This window comes from Bombus pascuorum, chromosome 10 (genome assembly GCF_905332965.1).
Source record: "Bombus pascuorum chromosome 10, iyBomPasc1.1, whole genome shotgun sequence".
In the NCBI taxonomy this organism is placed as follows: domain Eukaryota; kingdom Metazoa; phylum Arthropoda; class Insecta; order Hymenoptera; family Apidae; genus Bombus; species Bombus pascuorum.
Window position 1 is genome coordinate 4536050 of NC_083497.1, and position 27594 is coordinate 4563643.

The 27594-nt window shown below is 31.9% G+C and overlaps 2 protein-coding genes across 8 annotated transcripts in view; one reads left to right on the top strand and one right to left on the bottom strand.

Annotated features, from left to right (window-relative positions):
• Positions 1–4937, top strand: part of LOC132911214 (POU domain, class 6, transcription factor 1) — a 211163-nt gene extending 206226 nt beyond the window's left edge. For all 4 annotated transcript variants that reach the window (XM_060967661.1, XM_060967658.1, XM_060967660.1 and 1 more), the window contains one exon: positions 397–4937. In XM_060967661.1, the coding sequence (XP_060823644.1) occupies positions 397–521 (125 nt within the window). In that variant the 3' untranslated portion in view covers positions 522–4937. The remainder of the gene's footprint in view (positions 1–396) is intronic.
• Positions 4630–27594, bottom strand: LOC132911215 (UNC93-like protein). 4 transcript variants are annotated; one of them, XR_009658941.1, is made up of 9 exons: positions 27443–27594; positions 17797–18480; positions 13594–13880; positions 9079–9304; positions 7456–7615; positions 7120–7387; positions 5650–6698; positions 5492–5571; positions 4630–5435 (listed from the first exon to the last, which is right to left on the bottom strand). XR_009658941.1 is itself a non-coding variant. In XM_060967663.1 (7 exons), the coding sequence occupies exons 2-7, from the start codon at positions 18060–18062 to the stop codon at positions 6427–6429; spliced, it is 1479 nt and encodes a 492-aa protein (XP_060823646.1). In that variant the 5' UTR covers positions 18063–18480; positions 27443–27594; the 3' UTR covers positions 5639–6426. The 4 variants fall into 4 exon arrangements, 1 of the variants encoding a protein (XP_060823646.1); XR_009658942.1 differs by having other exon boundaries at positions 5484–5571; XR_009658944.1 differs by having other exon boundaries at positions 5480–5571.

The following is a 27594-nucleotide window of genomic DNA, read 5'->3' on the forward strand; positions in this document are numbered from 1 at the left end:
TTCTGTTTTTCAAATTGTTACTCGTATTTCGTATTTTAGTGAAGATCTTGATTCACTTTTAACGTATCTTCGAGAAAAGTTAAGTTATATTAGCATCAAATTGTATGAAATTTTCATAATGGAAGATGTTGATAAAAACAGTTTTCAATGCCTGGGATTCTCTCTGTAGCGTTATGGATAGAAATTTTGCAGTTGCGATTCTTTGCAAAAGTTTAGAAATTCTAGGAAAAGGAATTTCATACAGAAACGGCCGTAACCAAGCATTTGACATATTATATAGAGATCCTAAGTACGAAAAATTAAAAAACCTCGTTACCTATTAAATATATTCAAGCAAGAAAAAAGATAAAATTCTTTTCAAAAATTAATAATCGTCTTTCTCTGTGCTTATTTCAGGCAACGAAATTACGAACTTGGCGCAACGCCTCGGATACGACAGAGAAGTGATCAGGATTTGGTTTTGTAACAAGAGGCAATCCCTAAAGAACGCGGTGAGACTGATGTCGAAGGACGTTGTGTAAAAGTGCTAGGATAAGATTGGTCGCGAACGGAACCAGTGAACAAGAATAATTAAAAAAGAAACGAAGAAGCTTTAAGGACTCGAATTTTACGTTGCACGGATTAATTCCACGAGATTCGAATCGCGTTTACGTTCATCGGTCGCTTTGCATCAACCCAGGGATGGATCGATGAGATTTTGCGCGTGAATTGGAGATTTCGACAACGGAGATCACAGAAGAATAGAAAAAAGGGTTCACCGAATCTCGCGTTAATAATATAATTCCGACAAATCAGCGCGCCCGAAGGAATCGCTTTAAAAAGTCATGTTTCTCGGCGACAACCGGCGAACCATGAAGTTCTAAAGGCGCGCTCTCGACGATCGATGTAAAGATCATTGTGATTGCAGGCGTATACGAGACCTATATGTAAATAGTTTTAAACCTACGGTTAATGTGATGTACAGGAGTCGAGCGTTTAACGTTGATAATTGCCTTAACCGCCATCGTCTTATCCGATAAATGTTAAACGAAGAAAGAAGGAAATGAAATCGATAAAATATTGTAAGATTTCATTACAGATGAAAAGAATGCAGTTTTATTATCGATAGTCGATAAAGAAACGGCTGATGGTAACATACATAGTGATAAATGGTACACGAAATGTTATCGATTGATGGTAAAATATAAAATTGACACCTCGTAAGTTTTTAGAAATATAATAGAAGAAAATTCTTGGTAAATATTCGGTTGTAGAACTCGTGTACCATTTGTCACGGGGCAGAACGCGATAAGACGTAAATCAAACAACAATTATCAAGTCGCGTCTCGGCTCGTGAAACTAGGATAAGTAAATTCCATTAAGTAATCGCACAGATAACGCTAGTTCGTGAAACGATCGAGAAGCTTCCAGCTACTGAGAATCGTCTGTCATTAAGAAACCAACAGACGAAGCACAAAACGAGGATCGTGCAGAAGATATGATCGAAATCTTCTAAATCGTTCCAAAAGATAGAATGATATTTTCTGTACGAAATCCCATCGAGAACCACGAGACCGAGGAACAAACCAGTGTGTTCGGTCCTCTTGCACACAGGAAGGAACATAGTTGAAGCAACGAGAACAGCAACAGTAACAGGATACCAATAATAACCAAACAGCAACAAACAGCCAACAACAGTACCGTCACATTCACATGCCATACACAGCGGGATACAATTCAGTTTGACCACACAGGAAATAGCAACGGAAAAGTTTTGACAGTACCGCCGCTATCGTTTATGACGATCCATCATCCAACTCTTTTTATTTTCATTCTTACCGGTAAAACAACCACTCGTTTACAGGCTTCGTTAGGGAAGAAAAAATGATGAAAAATGTTTCAACCATATTGTTCTCTGGGTGTGCTCGTCTGTAAATTATACGCGTGTATTTAGGTAAAAAAAAAAAAAAAAAGAAAATCGATCGAAAAGCAAAAGTCACGAGGGAAATGAAGCTAGAGAAAAAAAAGGAGAAGAAGACGAAGGAACTTTGTAGCGAGTAAATTAACGCAATAATGTCTTTTTGAAAGTATATTATCGATCGATCATAAGGATCCTCCTGATGCCCTTTTAAAATTCTATTCGAACCCGAGAAACAGGGATGTTTGAAGGTGGTTTGAGGTTTTCCCCCGCAAAGTAACATGGAAAAAAGTACTAGTCCGTAATAATCTGCCATATAACGAGGTATACGTATTAAACATTTACGCATCTTTCGTTCCTAAATGTTCGATCTGCTTGCCGCTGGTGATTGTATCGATATATTTATATTTGGTACGTGTCCCGTCTTTCTTTAGTGCCTGGAAAATATGCAATCGAATTACCGCTTCAAAAAAGAAAGATTGATTCAATATTTGTTTTAGCTAGGACAAGAAAATACAGGAAACAACCTTTATCTATAGTATTTCTAGTTAAAGCAAAATATTGAATGAATAGCAATTTCAGGAAGAGTTTCGAATAATCATTCTTCATTCTCAAAGAAAATCGATAGATTGCTTGCTGGATGATCATCGTCAATATGGCATCTTCGATTTTCTTATTCCGCTTCCATTCGATTCTCAAGATGAGTGACCTTGAAGAAATAAATATAGAATTGCGCGAAGCTGATCGATATATCACCGTTATAAATTCCATGGTAATAAGTACGAGCTGAATATATACCTATATACATATATACATATGCATGTACATATTATATATGTATATGTGTGTATAACACGGCCATGAAACAGACAACGTGCACTGGATAAAGATATTAATTCGGTTGCAAATTCACCAATGCAAGGACATTAATGAATAGCAGCGTAGTGAATCATAGATGCCGTGAGTCGTCTTTGGCGAACATTTATTTCACTTCCGGTGTACGATTCAAGCGCGCAAATTGAAACATGTCGTGACGTGCAACAGACACGAAAATGGCGTATTTCGAGCGAAGACGGGACGCGGAACGACCAGGGACAGGTTTCCAATTTCCACAGACGAATCTTCGTATTTAACGCATCCAGAGGAATGGTTCGTTAGTAAAAAAGAGTAAAAAGAAAAAAAGAGAAAAAAAAACGCAAAAAAAAGAAGGGAGAAGACGAAGGAGAATGGGAAGAGGAAGAGTAAACTAAATAAAAATAAATTATAATACCACATTTTACGAGAAAAGCTTAAAATATCGACCATCCATGAAGGATAAAAGTATCTCATGTATTCCCCGGTTAAGCGATATAGAAATAATAGCGTTTACTTTTGAATGTGTTCCGCTTCAAGTGAAAGGGCTCTCTTTCTTTCAGTCTAATCTAAACTAAACTAAACTGGAGGGCAGGATAGTCGGGTTTCAAGATAAAAAAAAAATATAATAAAATATATGCGAAAATGCGAAAAAAATAAATACTACAGAAATAGCGCGCGCGACCGATCGACCATTGTTCTCTCTCGACGATTTTTCCTTCCTTGCCGTTAATAAACGATACTGTAGGCGAAACTAAACCCATCCCAAAAGAAGTAATAGTACGACACGATTTCTTAAATATCTCTCAGCTCGAGTATAATTAAAAAAGAGATAAAAAAAGAAGTATTACACGCGTTACATACACAGATATACACGACGATTGTGCGTTTAAAGGAACATAATGAGAAAAAAAAGAGATGATACCATGACACATACATACATCATAATACATACATACATCGTTCATACAGACAGGTACACATTGTACTTCGATACCCCGCCGTTGTAATGGGCTAATTCAGTACGATTAATTATTAAACCAGAAGATCCTTGCAAGGAGCATAGCTAGGAGCGCGAATGGGTAGCGAGTGTACATATTAAGGCGACACCTAGGGACTGCAATATCGTAAGAATCTAAAAATGTTACACTTATTAATCGTGACAGCTACGAAGTAGCTATGCACACGACATAACGATGACCAGACGACGACCAGACGACGACAGACGATTTAATGGACGCACTGTGTAATTGCACGGTTGAAACGTTAACGACGAGAAAATAAAAAATCACGTTAGGATTGGGGGAGGGGGGTAAAAAATGAAAACTAAATTTGTAAGGACAAACGCGTACGTTTAAGATATTTTACTCTCTAGGATACCATTAAAGATACGAGCAAAGTGATCTGTTCCTAAACGAAGCACACAAAGATGGAGGTAATAGAAGATACAGAAAACTGAATAAGAAAAAAAAGAGAAAGAAAGATTTGTGGTGTAAAGGAGACAGGGAAATGTATTATAAGAAGAAAAAGATGGGATGGTATACGGTTAAGAGTGGAGTTATATGGGGATAATTCAAAATTCAAAATTTTGATTATGGGATAGGGGGAGGGCGTGTATGTTATTCTGTTTGATAAAAGAAAGGGACGGAGTGGGGTGGAACAAAGAGAGAGAGAGAGAGAGAGAGAGAGAGAGAGAAAAGAATGAAAACGTTTGTACAGAGATATTCCGGTTATTAAATTTTGTTATATGAGGAAAAAAACTAACGGGGGAGAATGGCGCGGTGGATGTTGACGAGAGAATAAATAAGAAAAAAAAACTACGAACGAGTGAGGGAGAGTGTGAACAAGAGAGATACTGCTAACGAGAGAGAGAAAACAAATTTACGAATCATGTGTATTTTCTTCGTGAAAAAAAAAATTGATATTCAATAGGTCATTACGGAAATATAAACATGAGTATTAAAGAAAAAAAAAAAAAACGTGAACTGTATTCGTGAGTGTCATATTTCTAAGGAAGATAGATCCACGGGCGAATGTTTTATAGCAGTTTCCGGCCGAATTTTCATGTTCAGGTTATATTCAGAGATGAAAATACACGCATTGCTACGCTTGACAAATAAAATAACGGAATTATGTGTTTTCAGAACGAAAGAACGAATAGAAAATAATTTAAAGAAACAGAAAGAAATGATGAAAAATACTAAATAATCGAGGATGAAAAATAAATGACAGTAAAAAACAAAAAAAAAAAAGATAAAAAGGAAGATAAGTTCGTGGCACGAACAAAAAGAGGAAACTGCTCTTGAAACATTGCCCAGCGAAACCAAAGTTCCTACTACGTTTTATAAAGTATATAACTGAACTGCAAAACTTGAATTGTACATAAACGAGGGTTAAGCTAGCACACGATCCACAAATACAATCAGCAATCGAACGACGCAAACAGACGAGGGATGCAAGGTCAATTGATTCCACGTCGCGATTCGTTTATTATTTATTAATACGAAATTCAGACAAATTCAAGAAGATCCGCGTAACGGACCACGCGATAAATATCAAGCGGCAAATAATCTTGTAATATACCATCGCCTTCGCAATTTAAAAGAGACGGGGGACAATTGATCGTGACAGCACAATAAACGATGAGCATAAAACGGAACATACTACGAGAGAGGAAAACGCGTTACTACATACATACATACATACATACATACATACATACATACATACATACATACATACATACATACATACATACATACATACATACATACAGATAGACACTCGCAGAGATACATATTATACATACATACAGATAGACACTCGCAGAGATACATATTATACATACATACAGATAGACACTCGCAGAGATACATATTATACATAGAATCCGATATAACATACTTTATCGCATTTACAAACACATATATACATGTATACATACATAATATACTGAGATACCTACATACATGAGACACATCACGCGTACAGTGAAAAGGAAATTAAGCACATTAAGTATACAATTAAATTAAGCAGCCGTAGCTTTAGCTTGAATGTTAGCACCTAGACACACGATGTAACATTAAACTACGTATTTAAAGAGACAAGAAAAAAAAAGGAAAAAAACATGAAGAAGAGACGGAGAAAAGAATCTTTAGCGGTTAAGCGAACTATCTGTGTAAAATCTAGTAGGTGTCCACAAGAATAAAATAAAAACATATATTATGGTACAAATCACACAAAAGATCGTACCTTCAAGGTCCTGACTGCGCCTCCAACCGAACTCTTTCTTGTACATATAATTTTTTATATGCCGATCTGATTTGTGTATGATTTCTATATATACGATATGTATACCGCAATTATAATATTATTCACACCGATATTCCTATTGTCGAGCGTTTTCAAAATAATCCGAAGAATTATCGCTAGTAAAATCAGCTCTTTTTCTTTCTTCTTTAATTCACCGCCCTCTCTTTAACACAATAACTCGATTATAAAATAATTTTAGATATCAACAAAACTCCTGTAATTTTCTATTCACATCATGACGAAGCATTTATACCTGAGAATTATTGTTTTAAACTAACTAACAAAACTGAGGTTCATACAGTACAACGTCTGAGAAGAGATCATATTTCTAATTGAAAGGATTCATTAATTTTATTCTCGTCAACTCAAAGTTTCGTCGTGTCGTTCAATTCGCCATTTGTCACCAATTCGAAATCTGGTTTCGATTCTGGAACCGATCTATCGGCTTTCCCAGTCCACTCGATTATACCGTAACCAATCATTCCAAGACAGAGGATTGCTATTAGACAGTACAGCTTCGTTTGAGTGCAGAGGTAAGGACTGTACACGTATGTGATCACAGAACCTGTGGACTCCCATAGTCGGAAGTTCGAAAAAGCGGCTTCTTCTTTGCCTGGGAACAGCAAACCTGACAGAGCTGGAAGTTGCAAAGATATTTTTATTCTAATTAATTGAAGACGAGAAAACAGTCTCCATGATTGATTAGATAATTTTAAGATGATGGCAAATAATCAAATATCGACAGAGGATAAAAATAATCGCATTCTATTTTGTGAATATCGCATGGAACTGCAAAATAGTGCCAAATTTATAAAAAAAATTATAGGAATATTTTTATATGGATTCAAAAGGAATTAATGTTTCCTCCAGTCGATAATGTAGAGAATATTATATACTACTATCAAATGTTCAATACGAATTCTGCTGAATCAACAGCTAGTATCGTCATATAATGCAATTCTTTTTACCGATAAACGATGAAGATAAAAAATACGAATATACTTTGAAAATATATATTTTCAAAGAAGAATAAACTTTAGCAATTATTTAGTGCTCACCGTTTATTTGTACTAGCCACATAGCGTCACAAAGACCCCATAATCCAGACATCAAAAAGAATATTTGATTTTGTTCAGGAGTGGGTTTCCAACGTAACAGGAAAGCAAAAATTCCCATGTGAATACAAAAAGCGAATATCATCAAAGGCCTTCTTCCTGTTAGTTTCATTATAGATCCTGTACCTAAAGCAGCTATAGCGTTCGTCACACCGAAACAAATCATTACGTAACCTATATTGTTGATTCCCCATGCACATGAGACAAATGACTGAAAAAAAGGAATGGAATGTATTAAAAAATTTCTATGCAAGATATGATAGGACTTAAAAGACTTACAGCATTGTAATCAGCGAATAAGAATGCTTGCTCCGCTCCAATGAATATTATTATTGGCAGTATAAGGATCTGGTTTTTCTCTTTCAATAGTTTCAGTGTCACAGCCAACAATTTGAATCCTGACTGGCCTGTCGCTGATCCTGATCTACCTCTATCATACCTATGAGTAGTATGATTTTATATGTTTTTATACTTAATTCTTGATTCTTAATTAAACATTTATGTTTTAAAAGATATCTTTAAATAGAAAATTGTTTCTTTACAAAATAACGATATCTTATTTTGCTTTAAATTGAAAGTCACAGTACCACGATGTTTTTAATTAAACTACATTTCAGAGAGTAAATTTAAAGAGAAAGGCATCTCGTAATAAAATACTAATGATATCTTAACTGTGCGCAAAATATTCATTTAAAATAGCAAGAAAGAAATATCAATCTGAGTAACGGAAAATTGCATGAAATTATCCTTTTAAATCAGTTAAAATCGAACAGCAAATCCAATACTAATAAATGCAAATAACATACGAGATAAATATTTCTATTTTCTTTATTTTTTAATCCATATTTGTGACGAATCACCATATAATGAAGAATCGAACCAATGTGAATGATTTTCTTCCATCACGAAAAATCTCGCAAGCTTAAATTTTGAATGCTCACGTTGCAGCAGACGTTAGTTTCGATTAATCGTTGAAGTTAGCAGCAGTAATTTTTCAAACGGAAACAATATTGCGCTTCTGTCGCAGCTTAATGTGCTATCAATTCCGGATTCCCGAATACGTCAGGATAGACGAACAATTTATGACAATCCGAACAATACATTGTACTCCAATTGTAAGTTCGATCGTGAATTACTTTACCTTCTCTTGCCGTTCATATATGTATGTTAATTTTTATATCTCATTGTTAATTGACGACTAACGCGTATATATGTATGATATAAATGTATATACAATTCTTTTTTATTATTATATTCAAAGCTAAATTATCTATAGCATTATTACTTATAATATACTCAGAAATTATCTAAAATCTAAATTTATGAATATAAAATTGAATATTAAATTTAGATTTGAAATTTAAATTATTTAATTATTCTATAAACATTATAGGTAGTATTCTACAGACATTCAGTAAGATAGATTATTTTTTCATAAGTAAAAGAAGATACACATTATACATATAGAAATATTGAAACTTCATACGCGACCAGGGTTTTCAGTATTTTTTGTATGAGGTTTAGATCTGTTGCAGTTATTTTGTGAAATGTCCGAGATGGTAAACTTAAAATCTGATACACGTAGAAGTTTACACGGTTCCCAAATTTGGCGATTTGAAATTTATAACAGTCAAATGATTGGAGGTTTGGAAAGTCATCAGTATGCAGATCCGGAAATTTTTGATCTTGAAAATTTGGAAATTTAGAAAGTTTAAAATTTTAAAAGTTGAATCCTCCAAAATTTGTAAATTTGTCATTTGAAAATTGAAATCTTTAAAAATTTTAGAACTTGAAAATTTTATTAGTATGTAAATGGTAACTAGTTAGGATTGTATTACGTTTATGTTAATAGTTAACAGGGATCATGATACGAATAATGAGCAAACATAATTTTATTGTTACCTCGAGAGTGAGTCAACTCCAAACATCACAATCAATGAAGCGACTATCATACAGCCCAAATAGATGCCGCAAATTAGATGAATTCTTTCCTCTGGAGGTCGTTCCAAATTTGGACTGTCGTCGGTATCGGAAGTTGCACCGCAAAATTTGGCACCACACGCTTCCGCCACAATGCTACTATTCAATGTAATATTCGTTGGCACCGTGTCGATTCCATATGAAAGGACTGTAGAAACAATGAGAAAAATACGTTAAATCGTGATATATTACATTTGAAAATGTCAAAAATACATAAATGATAAATTGCCTACCAATAGAATTTCTATAAAGTTTCTAACATTTCTAAGAATTATATTTCACACTATCAAATAACAAAAGTTTATGACATAACAGCAAGGCAAGTATTCTCTTATCATTCATATAATAATTATTATATAATTTCAATGTCTTCTCAAAATTGTAATTTTAAGCCATACGAATTTCATTGTAAATAATTTTATTAATTTTCCATTAGAAATAATCTAATTCAGATCAATTGATTTTAGTACATTCTCCAAGAGATTCACGATCAGGATTAGTTCCGGAGTTGGTTTCGAAAAAATTCAGATCTCGAGTCTTCTTCACGGTCAGCAGTAATCAAACTTGCAAACACGTAAATCCCTAGGGGACACTTAAAAATTGATTGGTTTTAACTATTGCCCACATTCCTGATGAAAGTTTTTCACGATTATGAGTCTGTTCTTTCTACACGAATTGCGGAAAAAATTTCTAGACGACAATCGTTTTACGATATTACAATTATGACCTTGGAATCCGCATCCCACAAACACGAAGGATTCAGTAACGTTTCGTTCGATCCTTTCTCTTTGTAAGTTGATGAGCCATGTTTTATCTCGCCGGAAAACTTCGACATTCCTAGACAGGAGAAACCACTGACCCATTTTCCATTGCACCTTTGATTCTTCCTAACGAGAACTCATACAGCTTTTTTCGAAGCTCCATCAATCATTCGGAATTTGTTATACGATTCTTGTACATTCTTTTCTTTTTACGTGCAATATTTCACAGAAATTTCTGTATACATTCTGTATGTTATGTAAAATATTCCGAAACTTTGTCATCACTTTAATGAGAAAATTGCAAATTTTGATGGATTTTCACATTTTTATGAATGTAATTCAAGAAATGGAATCTGAATAGGAATTTGTTTCATCTGCTAAATATTAAAATACTTTGAATATTTCATATTATTATATAATATTATATAATATTTATATAATATTATTTAATATAATATTTCATGTTACATTCATACTCATATATATACATGAATATTTCATTTTTGCATATTATATGCAACGTGTGCATTTCTGCACCTTAAATTTTGCTAAAAATACATACAAATCAACAGTCTATTAGTGACACACGATTGTCACGATTATATTAAACATAGTTAAAGTTCAAAGCAATCTGGAAATGTATGTAAAAATTATAAGATATTTACTGCAGATGATTGTTATAAATATTTATGGAAAACTTTTATATTGCACATATTGTATGTGTTATACAAAACATTTTGAAATTTCGTTAGCAATGTACCGAGACAGAATTGTCATGATTATATTGTTTAAATTTGGAACCAGTTGAAAAATGTATATAGAAGTTACAAGATTTTTACAATTTTTTTTTCAGATTTTCTAATTTAAAAATATTAGTATACCTGCAATTAGGCAGATGTTTAGTATGAATATAATATAAAAATGGTCTCATTAAATATCAAGTTTTATTAATATAACGGATAATTGTCTGTTTAAATAATTGTGTGATCTATGTAAAATATGCAATTGTAGTAAATATTTTGTGGCTTTCACCCACATTTTCAGATTCGTTCCAAACTTTACCAATACAATCGCGATAATGAAAATTTCAAATGTTTGCATAGCGCACATAATGTATTTGTAAAAGGTTCCAACAAGTGTTGGAATATGTTCATGAGCCAATTCTTCGTCTTTAGGACATAGTGTGCAGCTTGTCCGGGGTTTCGCGTGCCTTCGTATCGGTGAAATATTAAAACTTTCAGGTATCCTTGAATTTCCGGACATCGAATTGGAAGGCTCGTGAATAAGCCTGGTTCTCCCGTGGGACTCGAACGAGAAACGAATCAATATACGTTCTCTGCCACTGAAAAGGGAACTCGCAAGTTGCTTTTCGACGCTTCTATACGTTCGATCATTTATTTGTTGGTTTTACGATTGTGAGAAATAAAAGAAAATAATAAAATTCTTGATGTGTTACATCTGTCTAAATAAAGTTATCGAATATCGACTGTCAAGTTCTGCTATAAACTAGTATCTAGGTTGTCTTTGATTTACTTAGAGATTCTTTTTCTGTATAATATTTATATGGTGCAGTTCACGCTCTATGTTGGAACTTCTGCGACTCGATCTTAGAATTGTTATTAATCAATCAAACTTTGATTAACTCTAACGTTACTAGGTTTTGGATTTCTATCTTTATTGAATTTTATTGACTTTTTAATTCTTATATAAGATAGAAAGTATGAATTCGGTCTCTGGTTACCAACCACGCTCTGTTACGATTCTTTGAAAAGAATAAAGGAACATTCCGCAGAAGGAATTTCTTCAGTTGAAGTTGCCCGTGAGTTGAGTGCAGATCCAAAAAGATAGGGATGGTAAAAGGATTCCAAGGGAAGCGTAGTTCTAGTGCAAAAATCGCAACGTTGGATTGTGTCTGTGTATCTTGCTTTAAAATATACATGTATAACAGACAATGAAATTTTCAAATACGCACTTAATGAATAAAATCTGTTATATTAGTGTATTATATTCCATTAGAATATTACATCGTAATTCAGAATTTGAATTTCCTTTATAAAATTATAAGATGAACTATCCAAGTAATTTATAAAACAAAGTAAACGTTTTCACACCATTTTTTAATATTTATTATATTATTATATTAATATTATAATAATATTATATTATATTATATTAATTATTATATTTAATAATGTATATTATATTTTAATACTTTATTGTAATATATTATAATATATAATTTTATTACATTTTAATATATTATATTATATATTACTATATTATAATAATATATATTTATTAATATTTAGTTATATATAGAGAGAGATATTAAGGAAGATTCCAAACATTTTGACTTTGAAATCAGCAATTCACGTGTCCATTTCGCCAAAAAATAATTCTTTAAAAATACTTGAAAGCACAAAAAACTCTTTGAAATTGAAAACCGTGTCAAAAGACAACTGATCATATGCTAGAACAACGTTCGATCGTCTGACGGCAATGACAAATTTTAGCGCAATTTCTCGCAGATTAATTCAAACCGTTCTCTGGCGTATGCGTCGCAAAATGGAGATTCGAAATAATCTTCGGCTCAACGGGTTCAGCTTCAAATCGCTTTTAAGCAAACGGTTTTATTGGCGACATTATACGATGCACGTGACACATTCCTGTTGCTATTCACAGCTTGTTCCGTTCAAAAAAGAACACGAGTAACATGAGCAAAAAGTAACATTACAAACAGGCAGCTTGGCCAATCAATCAGTATTAAAATCCAGCTCAGTTCTTTTCTTCCTTTTTTTTTTTTTCACACGAAAGAGAGTCAGAAAGCTTTACGTTTATTTTGTTTCGTTGTTTTATTGCTCATATCTAAATAGCTCTATCGTTTTAACCCGTTGATGAAGTTGCGAATTAAAGTTCCGTTTCGAATTTGAACGGCAGAACGACGTTTTCTGTTACAGCAAATTTCACTGCAATTAAAGTTACTTTATTTTTTGCACGTAACAAACGTTCGAAGGGGGTACGTACGTATGAACTGATGGGCAGCTGGTGTTAGTAGCGAAGAAAAAATGAAAATTACATTTGCCTTTATGTCAAAGCGTTTCCGTGGCCAACCAGAAGAGCTTAGAGTCGCTAATGACATCTCTTAAGCGAAATAAAATTTTTCCTATGAATGCTCAAGGTATTTATTACGAACATACATTTAACGAAAAGATTAGTATACTGCGTAATAGTTTCCAATTTATAATTAGAACTAAAAATGGTTTCATTTATATAGTATGGCTAGTTAATACAATGAATAATAAATTGACTGTTCAAACATCTCAGTGATCTTTGCAAAAATGTATACTTCCAATAAATATATTCTAACTTCTGTATACATTTTCAAATCGAGTTCAAATTTTACCAATATGTACAATCGCGATGGTCGTGTTTCGTTTACTATGCTTAGCGTACATGCTGCTAGTGACATTTTAAAATATTTTGTATGACGCATACATACGTAAAAAGTTTTTAGGAGAGTTTGAATACATTCTTCATCCGTTTTATACATACACATTCTATGGTTTATGTGGAAAACGTTGTTTTATCTCTCGGTCTTCAACGCCAAGGAACTTGGCGCGTAAAGGCGCAGATTCAAATCTTGCCTCTCGCCAAGAAACATTACAATTATACGCACCTGCCGAAGATATAAGATTCCCCCAGACTTGTGCCATCTGGTAAAACATGAAAAACAGGCCGAAGAATCTTGTGACGAGGACATCCTGAGCCACATTCGATAGAGTGGTGTATGCTTCTGCGACGACCGTTAAATAGGTGCATTTGGCGCACCAGAGTGGCCCTGCACCGATACCAACCATCAACCCAGCTGGTATCATGGTGTAGAATTTTGGGTAGAATTGTGCAGCCATAAACGGCACGTAAGTTAGAATTGACAATGATATGGTCCATTTACAGCCCAGCCAGCTGTAATGAAATACGAAGCGGGGATAAGATTGTTTCTACGTTTGTCTACTGTGCTTTCAACCTCCCAGGTTATCAAGTGTTCTTTGTAACGTTTTCGTGTTTCGAAGTACTCGAGTAGTGTGTTCAGTTTAACAAGTTGAACCGCGTAGAAAGTTCGACAGAATGGTACGGTGGAATTCCATTTAACTGAACTACGTCTACTGACACGGAAAATTTAGTTACTGCCCGATTAAGTGATTTTCTGCATGCATTAAATTAAATTACTCTCTTGTCCCAATGTGAACTATTATTTAAACCAGAAATCATGAAACAAGGAGGAGTGAATTCGTATTATACGAATCACTGGAGTATAAATTTGTTTGTATTCTTGATGAGGCAAACGGAATTCTACTGTACAAGCTTGTCAGATTGCAGATGTTTATGCAAAGTCGTAGTTTTATAAATATAATTCAATAGAAATTTGTTTTATCAATTGCATTATTGTAGTGAATACATTAAATAAATAAAAAATAAATTTTTGCACTTTACATATATTTATCTTTAAAGCTTTGGAAATGATCTAAAAAATATATGCAGTCCACCAGTACTGCTTTTAATTTAGAATTTACAATTGCAATTTACATAATTCTATACTATAACTAATTTGAAAGTTAAAAATGTATCTGAATCAGTTTACGTTTTTCAAGTTTTCATGGAATGTTTGCGGAGATTTATAAAATTAATTGATTCATTGATAAGGTGGCAAAATCTTGAAGAGCAGTATATATCTATTTGTTCATTGAATAGGTAACTGACTTCTTCTTTTATCATATTACAATAAATAAACGCGCTGGAGTATCGGATTGTCAAATAGGGTTAAGGGTTAATCCGAAGAGCGTATTTGACGTTTACCACAGATATGACGCAAAAGATACAAAATCGAAGATCAGAAAGAATCAAGATATCGCTTGTTGGCTGTAAGGGATCATATTAACATGATATGGTTGCAATGACAAACAATATGTTATATTTTTTAGTTATCTTTTTGATATACGAGTCGTTCAGAAGATCATACATTCAGAAGTGCAGAAAAGTGATGTTATAAACGTTATTTTTCAAAATTACCTTAAAATTTCCTATTATTTGTCTCATCTTTTTGCAATAGATGAAACCTAAGAAATTAAATCATTTGTTTCTTGGAAATTGAACATTAGTGGTGTATTCGAATAACGAAATCACGAAATTAACAAGAATTGAGGCGAATAGTTTGGTTTCTCAGTACAATTAATAATTTTACATTAATAATTAATAATGTTACACACATTAATAAGTTTTTATATATTACGAGAAGAATTTAATAAAAGATGCCTTTTAAACATTTTTTAAATTCACAAAGATTTTACGAGAAAGATTGATGGCTATAAACACTTTTATTCTTTACTCTACACACGTTACTTAACACTGAAAGAAAAATTTATAGGAATATTAAAACATACATTTTTGGCGCAGAAGCCAGATTACCGGAAGCGATTCTGAAGATAGATGGTGATACTGAGTAAGGCTGAGAATTTCATGGGCGATAAAATTCGATAATAAACTTTACTACTTCCATGCTATAACCGGAAGCAGTCTCACGAAGAAAATCGTCGGCGTCTCATAAATCGCAATCGACGACAAGATTCCTGAATTCTTCTGAGCTTTCAAAATCATCGGACACGAATCTCAGTCTGGACACAATTTCTCCATTTTTTCCTCTCATAAAAAGAGAAGGAAAGGAAAGAATATAGGCTACTTCTTTTCCTAGTTTACGAATTGGCGACGCACGGAATTTCATTTTACACAATTCTACCACTTTACTCGAGCCTGCAAACGCAATACAATGCGGCACATTAGAAAACACAAAGGATGAACGCCCTTTAGCCGCAACTCTTGATCCTTTTAAAGTAAATGAATCATGTGCGCTCGGACAACGCCGAGGTGAAAAGCAGAACAACGCCGCTGCTATTCGCAACGTCTTTTAAATATACTGTAACGCTAAGACATACGCATTTATTCTGTTTCAAAAATGATACAATTCAAGCTACTTTATATAATTCACCAAATTTGGTTATGAAATTACAGTCACCGCGATGGAACATCTGGTGAATGTTTCACGACCCTCCGACGTTGTTATTAGAAATTGTTATTGTCGCGAAAAATTACGAGGTTGAATTTGAGACGGTGCAATATCTTCCTGCAACTTCGTTGATCGATAATTTTTAATTATGTCACGGTTTGGGTTAGGTTTCTACATAGACACCTTTATTGATTTAAAGTCTTCTGTCGAAGAAACTTTATATGTTGAGAGAATCCTGGTATCTGTTGGAGATTTAGTTACAAAACTGTCTTCAAAGTGGGTTAAGAATGGTTTCGTTCTTGGGGATTATGATGGAATATTCTGCGTAGAATGAAAGAGATCTTTGTAAATTTTGTAGTGCCGATCTGAGATTTTTATCGAGTTTCCCAAGATAATTTCTACTAAAAGTTTCCAATAAATTTGTAAATTGTAATATCTGTAACATACATATCTTTGTAGATCTTTTATTGTCAATCTGTGATATATACTGAATTATTTCAGATGACTTTTCACTAAGTTTCTAATAAATTATTAGATGCAAGAGAAAGCATACTCCCGCAAATTTTTTAATTTGAACATCACTTGGTGATTGATATCTATATATTGGAAATGACAAATGGGCTGCTAGATTTTGAAATATATTGCTTTCAAAATTATACGATAAATTTACGAAATTTTCTGGAAGTCGACAGCAGAATTGACATTATAATATACGATAATATTTTCGAAATGTTCTCAAGCACCATATCACATATTTTATCCCAAAATTAAATAAAATCCTAGGTTAGGTAATATGAGAGTAATTAAAGACGTTCTTGAGTATCAAACTGCTCTTTTTTAAAAAATAGAAAATGTGACTTAAATTTTTCCTCTGTAGTCTTCCGATAATTATTAAATATACTTTCTTTTTCGTAATCGCAAAAGGATTCCAAATAATTATTCTCAAGTGTTCGACAAATTTTGATTATGCTTTAATCTTGCGATTTAATAAATGATATGTAAATAATAAATCTATCTATTAGACTCTCCATTTAATTCCACGATATAAATAAAAGGGTATAAAAAAAGATCATATACATCTTTGATTGACGCACAAACGAAAGATGAACAATCGTGACTTTCATTAAATTGTGGATGTTTTGACAAACATTTATTCTTAAATAGAAAGATATTTCTTTTATTCACTAAATATTGTAAGTAATTTACTTTGTATACTTTATGCATATATATATACAATACAATATAATACAATATTTAGTGAATGAAAGAAATATCTTCCTATTTAAGCATGAATATCTGTCAAAACATCCATAATTTAATGAAAAGTCACGATATATATATAAGAAATATATAATTATATAAGAAATAATAATATACAATAATTATATAAGAAATATATATATATATATTATGTGCATACTGTAAATTACTTCAAATTTCCTATAAATGCATACAAATCCGCGATCATGTTTTCTCTTTTTCTTAATATATGTACAGTGATTTACAACTTGATGAACATGAAACTTAAGCATTATTTAACTTATCGCTGTTCATTTAAAAAGTATATGCTCTAAATAATATATTAAAACGTATGCTTTTGCTAACTTCGATATTTGTTTTAATATGTTAAAAATCAATGGAATATTTAACTATTATAAACGAATGCGTACAATAATAATGTCCCGCATTTTATAGTGTTCGAATATTAATATAAATCATTATACATATTTGGAATTGATCAATGTAATATATTATAATATTCAGTTATTAAAAGCATCCCCTGTGATAATTGATTATCAAAAAAGTGAGGAACCACATTACCTTATAATCAGAGTCGGCAGAAAGATATTGCTGAAGATCAGACTGCCATAAATTGATGCCAGCGTGAAGGTACCCAACGATCCATCGGCATTAATCGAGCTCTGTAAATTCGTCGCCCCCATGAATGCCGTGAAGTTCACCATAAACGCGATTCCAATTATCAGAACATTCCTCGTGATACGCCATCGTTCAATAGGTTTAAAGCCAGTCCTCTCAGATCGTACTTTCACAAATTGTCCTGTCGTGTCCGTTTTATCCAACGACATGATTCGTTTCACGTTTCTCCCGCGATTTTAATTACGATCGCGACAAATCCTTCCGCCAATGTCTGGCATCGAACACGTTTTTAGGATCACGTTCGACGTTCGCGCGACGCCGCATAAAAATGTGTCTTTCACAAACACACAGCACGTATCGACCGATACACCGACTATCAGACAGCAAGTGATGTAATTTATTGGCAGCTTGACTGAAATATTACCACGATATCGCTGCGAATGTCCGACGTTATCAATGGTCCTCTTCGAACGATTATGTATTACACAATGGTCTAGCTCTGATTATTAGGTAACGATCTTTGAGCGATATTCATAAAATCACGAGCGAATGATTAGGTAGGTCGGGAAGTAACGTTGATCTCATAATTGCTGTTTCTTGTAAAGTGGGTTTCCTTTATTGGGGCATCTGCAACAAAAAGTTACAATCGTTCTAACGCAGTTTACGAGCTTCGATGAGTGTAATCGTGCTTCTTGTATTAGAGAACACGTGCATAAATTTCAGCATAATTTTCTTCCATTTGTATTTTGTAGTAATTTGTATTCTTCCATTTCGGATAATATTTATTCTGTGGTATTAAAGATATTTGGCCAACTTGTTATATCTCTCGTTGGTACGAGACGAACAGATTTTAAAAATAGAATTATTTTATTATGACAGATAACAGTCTCGAGGTTAAAAATCTTTCAGTTCGAAAATTATCCTCATTCAAACAACGATAGAATATTTAATATTCAATTTCACTTTTGTGTTAGATGAATTTCTTATGACTGTAGATACTTTTGTAATGTAGTGAAAAACAGAATTAATCTAATTTTCGTAATACGAAAGTTTCAAATTGGAAAAAGTAATCTCTGAGCAATTTCAAACACAGAAGTTTTCTTTAATGAAGGTTTAAATAAAATCTCTTTTATATTTGCATGTAATATTATTCCTTTATGCAATAGCTCTTTTATATTTTATAGTTATAAATGTGAACATTTTTGTAGCGAGAAACAGAACTTTTCTAACTAATTACGGTTTTAAAGTCTGTCTGTATGAAAATTTATTAAAAATTCCAGTAAAAAGAAGATTTAAACAGTGAATAAGTGTGAAAATTTATGAATGTATTTTTCTGAAAGATTTCTAATTTTACTTCTCTGTTCAACGATTGCTTTGAACTTTATAATTTGAAATATACATAACGCACTATAATGGTTCCCATGGAAAGCAAAGTTTATTCAGTTCCCTTAATAATTTAAAAAATGATTAAATACTATTTTCTAGAATATTTTTAATACAAAAATATTACAGACTTTCCTCTCATAAAATACTCAAAGTAAAATAGAGTAAATATCTATATTACATTTAAAGTTTATAAATGGAAACGGGACCAATCGTCCCTGTCTCGTAGACAAGGTAAATTTTATCGACCATCCTATTATCCTATTATCCATCGATAATGACACACTGGCGTGATGAAATGGATTTAACCTGCAAGATAACCAACCTGTTTACGTTCCATTGACGGGCTATACGTTATATAGCTATGCGTCGAGACACGAAGGGTAGTATAAGCTATTGGCACAGCGATGTTTAGTGTGAGTGGCGAAGGAACAAATTTATCTTAGTGAATGATCGAGTGACTCTCATTATGAGGTAAGTTCCACCCGACATTAGTATGACTACACACGTCACATTCTATCATTATAATGATATCAGTACCCTACGCACAACAGTTTAACTTGTCTATCAGAGGTATTACGTCAAGAAATTATGAGTTTATGATTTTACTTTTATTAAGATTTAAGGTTTTATTAAAGGATTAAAAGGCTAAAGATAGATATGTTAATTGAGGAACTATGCCAATTTCGTTGACTGTATTTTATTTTAAAATATAAAATAAGCGTAGAAATTATTTATTTTACACTTTATTATGTATATATTATTTTACAATTTATTTGTAAAAAAATGGGACGAACATTTTTTATGGACGATCCTTTTAAATCTTATTAATTATTAGACATTTTTATAATTGAGTCGATATATTATTTCGTAATCTTATTTGGATACTTTCTATATTTTTACATGCGTGCACGTTGCATTTTGAAATTTCTTATAAATGCATACAAATTTACAATCTATTGATTATATAAGTTATTATATAACTTAACGAAACACTGAAATTAATATTTGGAGGTTCGAAAGTATCAAAAATAAAGTATTCTCGAATTATAATATTCTATTAAAGTATTCTAGTTCTGAAATTTTAAGAATACAGAGGAATGATAGAGAGTTAACCAAGATGAATACATCATTCTTCACTTTGACGTTTACATGATACTTTTTCCTACCTTTTCAAAGTATTTTCAATAAGATGTTGGTTGATGATTGCTTTCGGAATAGAATTTCCCGTTCAGTGATTGATAAGAGAGATCAAGAGGGGAATGTTAAAAGCACGATGTACAGACATTGAAAAATGTACTACAGATGGAGGAAGAGAAATGAAGTTTATTGAAAGAAGCATGAAACGTGTGAAACAAACGTGGCACCACTTTGTGGAAGATTCTGTTAACTTGCTGAAAAATAATGTATATTTTCCTATAGTTGAAGTGCTTTATAAGTCATTTTTAGTATATATAAATCTTATTAGTTTCCTCAACTCTGTCGTTTTTGTTTTTTATACCTAAAGCAAAGACTTAAAATTGGTTCTTAGTGCAGGCTGCTTAACAAGATTTGTATTAGAATGTCACAAACAATATTATGAATTTTATTTAGTATTCAAACTGATTTAGGAATCCATATATTCAACAACTGTTAATATTATAAACAAATATAATATATTACAACAGAATTGACATTAAAACACAAACAATTCGTTTAACAAAATTTTTATAAAAATTTCATGAGTAATACCATGAATACTATTTGGTATTCCAACCAACACAGAAATCAAGAATAAAACATAATAAATTTGTATTAAACTAGGAGAACAGAATCGATATTAGAGCAATAAAATTTCCATGAAATGGATGTTTAAAGTATGTTAAAATATCCGATCCAGCTACGAACAATTTTTAATATGGAATCTCGAGGATAGGATAAATGTCGAGAAGAGGAATGTACACATGTTTGTTTCGATATTGCAACATTCAAACCGCTAAATATGAATATTTATATCGACACATGGACGATTGAGACAAGTTACACGATTTACGCAGCTCAAGATGGTGATCTCAAGGTTAGCGGCTGCAGGAAAAACTAGGATTTTAAGAAAAATTACATAACTGTAGAATATTTTCATTTGTAATCGATTAATAGATAATTTAAATAAAGGTTCGCATTATCAACGTTGTATCGCGTTCTCCGGTTGGCTCGTATGTATAACTAACAGTCTGAGTCTATTTGCTATTGTTCACTTAATACAATAACTATTCATTTAGAAAACACATTCTAACTATATTCTAATTAACAATAGAAATAAATAAAATATTTTAAACTTCTCAATCAACAAAAAATAAAAATCAATAAAATTAAAATCAATTCAATGAAAATAAAAAAGGTTGAAAAGTTTGATTCCGTAATATTTTTTAAACTATACTCTAAAAAAATTAAAAGGAATATTCCAACTCGTCACTAACTAAACATTCTCTTTTCATACAACGTACATAAGGAAATTCCGAAAATGATTTTTCTTTATATATGACCAGCTATAAAAACCCGACACAAAATCTCAAACTATAAATACATTTATCTATTAGCATGAAATAAAGCCACAAACACACGTTTCCTTGTTCAAATATAATCGAAAATTAGTCAAGGTTAAAGCCGCGACTAATATGACGAAAATTAAGAATCAGTGCAACCTTGGACTAACAGTACTTTTATAAAAAAAATAAAGTTAGACAATATCGACATTCACTTCGAACTTAAACACGAATAGATTATCAGTATCGATTGTGTATGATTGATATCGAGACGTACGATTGTCTCAACAAACAGTACGTCCTTGAAGATCCTTATTCGTTGCTCCTTTCACGAGGTTCGTTCTGGAACTGGATACATTTTCAATTCCACTGATATACGCCTGGCTAGCTACTTAACTATCATACGACCTTACAATTACGGTGCTGCAACCGGTTACCATGGATTCGTCGTATAGGAGATTGTAAAATGATTGCGTGAGTTGTGAATGTTTGAGAGGAATAATTCTTAATGCATGTGTAGAATTACGTTGGAACTTCGTTGACTTTAGAATAATTACTTTGATTCATCAACTTTAAGAATAAAGATTTAAGGGGAAGCCACAAGAAGAAAATATAAGAATATAGTTTTCATTATCATAAATTATTGACTGATATTAATCTACTAAAGAGTAGCGTTGTATTAACGCAACATCTCCTCGTAATATTTTCTGATTAATATACATTGCCAAATTCTGTTTTTTTAACATTGTGGCTATATAAGGGAACTTCACAGATTCAGTTAGTATTTCTTTTCTTTTGCTATTACTTTTCCATCTTGATTTTACAATTTTATTAAATTCTAAGATATGTTAAATAGATTCTAAAATTTCAAGAAATTGAATTATGATAAACCATTGATTGGTCCTTAATTAAACATTACAATTAGTACATCGTGAAGTAAATGTGGAGTTTATATACAACAAGTGGATATAAAAATCAGGATAGTACAGAAAATGGACCTCTTTGGTAATTATCATAGCAAAAAGACTCATAAGAACATTCTTATGAGAAAAATACGATAATAGGAAATGATACATTATTAAAAAGGACCATATGGCTCTTTAAGCACCCCTGTAAATAAGGATCATCGATCATTACTATCCTAGTACACTAAGGGTTAATAGCACTAGGAGCCGAAATACTCTTGACTTTAATATTAACAGCAAAAAGAAAACACTATAACTCATTTCTCGAAAGAAGAAAAAAGGTGTTACTATCTTCTTCTCTTTCCTTATCCTGCTTTTTTATTATCAATCTTTTATACAAAACACTGAAAGATCAATCGCATAAAGGAACTTCAACTACGAAATTAATTATCTCAAAGAACCCTCGAGGAATAGTCTCGTTAAATAATCCCCAAAAGAAGAAACGTCGAGTTACTAAATCGGTTTATCCAAAGAGGTCTGACTAATTATTTCTAATTTCCTGCGTTGAAGCTACTCCATCATCTACAGCCCCTGGATACGTATGTTCTGCTATTGAAAATTAAAGAAAATTAACATAGCTAGGTTCCATGGAAACAGAAAAGCTATTAAGTATATTGGCAACTCGGTTCATGATCCGATTACGTCTTCGTTGCAGCACAAATTTCGAAAAGCAACAGTGATGTTCCACAAGATAGACAAGATAGATTTTCATGCATTTGCATACTTATCATATTTGGCCCCAGCTATAACAACTTTACTAGGCATATATGAAATTAGACAACTAATGCATTGATGGCGACGCCAAGTGATTATACTTCAATTATATTATACTTTGATTATACTTGAATTTTTTATCAAGAAGCAGTTCTGAAACTCAATAAATTTATTCGATCAATCCTATGCTACAAAAATTGTCTCCTTCTTTGATTTTTCTGTTATTCATCAAATATTGGGATACGTTTTTCTTCATTGCTTTATATTTTTTATATCTCTATATTTATATATATTATAATAAAAATATATTATATATAAATATATATTTGTTATTATAAAATATAACGTATTACTGTCTGAATTGTACATTTTAATTAACATTTCTAGAACGTGCTGTTAATTAGATGATTAAGGAATTTAATTTCAAAGACACGGGTTTTGTCCAAAATATGAAATCAAATATCGTATATTGTATAAAATTGGAGAATTCATCTACATATGTAATATGTTGCTTCAATCATGCAGTTTTTCATACAATCTAAAATTTTCAAAGTTTTGCTTGTGATAATATTAAACGATCTGTATAATTACACTATACATGTACACATTTGGCTTTCATAAAAATTCGTCAACTCATCAGCTAGTATTAGACTTACATCTTCAAGCCTAACAGATTTTTTATTTTCAATTATGTCATATCGCTTTTCTACTTAATTATTAAGTCAAATAAAAATCAAGAGATCAACAAGAATGCACTTATCACATTTTTCCCGTAATCTTCAATTATTTAAATCACTATAAAATCATTCTTACTATTCTTTCGATTTAAACAGAGGAATGTAAAAAATCCATCGAAAAGAAATCAACTAGTTGCCGCTGAGTAAAGCACCGCAGCATTAAAACAGGAATCGTAGTCGTTAGAGTTGGAGTTAATTTATCGATCGATTACCACATGATTCCTACGAGAGTACGACTTAACATTCAGATTTATTTCAAACTCCGGATTATTTCTGCCTCGTAACGTTTCGAAATTGTAATCCGAACGAATCGCCACAGAAACAACGCGCACCAGCTTTTGTGACCGTATCAAATTTATGCTTTAATCTAGGAGTCGGCGATCCTCGAATTTCGAGGTTTTAATTAACAGTAAACAGTGATTTACATTCGTGCCACGAGATGTATTTCGTGTAACCAAGAATTTCGCAGAATTTCGACGTTCTTTCACGCCAAACGTCACGCCTCTTTTAAATCACAAGTCTGTAGTGTTTGAGCCATCCTGTAAGTAATGTGGTTTCTCGGAGAGTTGAAAGTTATTGTATAAGCAGTGGAATTTGTTGCGACAGAAATTTTAGAAAAAGGAAATTGAAATTTTGGCTTCTCTTCATAGTTTTGTACAATAATTTCAAGTTTCCACATTACGTAGGATTTCCACATTAGGACAACCTAATTACTATCATATAAATTAATTAGGATGCTCTGGAACAGCTATTCATATCTACATTCTTCATACCATACGATTTAGTAGAATTGTGTAATTATATTTTTCTTACATCAACATACTTAACATTCTACAGACACGATATCACGTTTCATAGACTTAATTGCTTTCGGAAATATCAGCCAATTATTATATACCACACCTAATCGACAATAATTACACGGTTAATTTATTCCAATTGACTTTATGAAATCTTGCATAAATTTTTAACGAATAATGCGTAGTGTCTTTTATGGTTTTGTTCATGATTCTGTACAGAAATGACACGACATTGGGATCGATACTAGGATTACAAACAGAAACGTCAGGTGCATGATGATATCTGTCGCGTCAGATGAAATTTCCTCGAGAGCAGAATATTTCCCGAGCGACGAATTCATGTAGTACGCTGCCGCGACAATTTTTCAATAATTTTCCCTTCGAGGACTGGATGATGTTATTCTAAACGGAAAACAGGTGGCTTCTATATTTGTCACAACGTTTTTCCATCGAATTGGCAATCGTTGGAAGTTGACACGAATTTCAATTCACAATTAATACCGAATGAGGCACAGTAATGACATATACGGTAAAGCAGATATGTGGTTAATTACTTTGTTCAGTGACAGGATCGAAACTCAGTCGAATACACATTCACTATATTATATGGAAACCTCAGAGAGAGAAAACAATAAATCACATTTTCCATTTTTGATAAAAGAACAGTTTTAAAGGGCAGTATGTTGTCAATTAGTTCTCTTGTTACTGAAATTGTACTATTATTTGTTTTCCTAGTCTCTTTATAATTTTAAAAATTTTGTTTGTAATAATAAAATATCGAAAATATTAAAAGAAAAATAAAATTCTATACATGAGGTCTTAACAGTTACATCTTAGACTTATACAAAAACTTGGCAGCCACATTTTTGAAAATTAAGAGGTTTTTCCCACTTTTAACTATTTTATATTAAAATATTAAGATTCAATCATAAAATGACAGTATGATAAATAATCTTTTCTATAACCGTTATATTTTTTTTGTCATGTCCTGTAATATGACAATTACGAAATATTTATAGTAACCTATCGAATCTACTAATATGAAATTCAGAGAATAAGAATTAATGTTATTTATGCCTGACAATATATTTCGCTAATTATAGAATAATTGCACCACAAATGCCAGCGGATTTCACATCCAGAAAAAATTCATTCTATTCCTAACGCTTAAACATACATATACATATATATCTACTCTTTTAACTCCGAGATAATTACACCATAATATTTACCAAGTTTCATTGAGAAAAAGTATATTCAAGTTTTTCTTTTACGTTATTATTTCATTTTCCTACTTCTAATGTCTGGTGTTCTGTTAATTACAAATTAATTATTTTGTTTAGAGAAAAACAAAAGAAAAAATTCATACGTATATACGTTGCAGGTTTGCTATTTGGAAACGTACTGTGTTATAAAATAATTACAGAACACCTACCAGCGTTTCGCTTAAAGTATAAGAAAAATTCAGGCTTGCTTTCCTTATATTTTTCAATTATAAAATAATTGCAATAAATAACATTATGATATTATAACTATGGTTCATAAATTATATTAAAAGGGCACTACAAAAGTTTACGATGCTATATTCATCATAAATCATATAAAATACTACTTTATTAATTACGAATTAATTAAATCTGAAGCTTAGCTGGTTTCATTCAGAAGAGAAAGCATTTCGTAGGTAGCAATAACAGGCAATTTTAATATTTCTTGCAATTAATCATAGAATTGAATAAAATTGCTAACTGAAAGCAACTAACTATTTAATTGAAAATCATGAAAAATATTGCATTTCGGATTATTATGATATAATCCCACGTCAGAGAAACTGAGTTTCGTTTCCATCAAGACGTAATTTAATAGTTTTGGACATGGATATGTGAGATCTACGATTTTTGTTTCGCTTTGCTTTACTTTTGAGGATTTTGCTTAGAAGAGGATAATTTGGGTAGAGATGCAACGGTTGGACTAGTTCGTACTATAATACTTGTAATATTACTGGATTGACTAGACGACAATTTGTACATTGCATGTTCTTTTTCAATTTTATAATTTATAATTGCAATCTCATAATTTCACGTTAAGTAGGATATAATTGCGATATTAAACCAAATTTAATGAGTTTAGTTAATTAAATAATATACAAATATTTAAAAGTGATTCATCCTATTACTTCACTACAAAAGTTAGCAAGTATTATTATACTTCAGCACTTTAAAAATATTTAAACAAATGTTTCTAGCACGAGCTACATAATTTTAATTAATTAGTAATTTTAATTTCTAGCTTACATAATTTTACATTAAATATATATTATGCATACATAATTATAATAAAAAGTGGTATAATAAAAAAAAGTGGATTCAATGAAAGTTCAATTAAAGTCGACACTAATTTTGATAAAAATTCACGATTAATATTTTTAGAAATAAGTTTTATTTCGCCAATAATTATTCTATGTATCTTACCTTTGAAGTTGAATCGATGATTACTTTTTCTTTAAACCCTTGATACGTTTCTACCATATCAACTTGCTCTATTTTTCCTCTCTTTTATCCGAAATCGCGCCGCAAATCGCTCGCAGGTGCGCAACGAGTGAAATAACACTGATCGAACACGA

Coding starts and splice junctions, on each gene's coding strand:
- LOC132911215 (XM_060967663.1), bottom strand. CDS start 18,062: ATGTCGTTGGATAAAACGGACACGACAGGACAATTTGTGAAAGTACGA. Junction 13,881..17,796: donor CTGCCGACTCTGATTATAAG/GTAATGTGGTTC, acceptor ATTTCATTACAG/CTGGCTGGGCTGTAAATGGA. Junction 7,388..7,455: donor TATTCGCTGATTACAATGCT/GTAAGTCTTTTA, acceptor CCTTTTTTTCAG/TCATTTGTCTCATGTGCATG.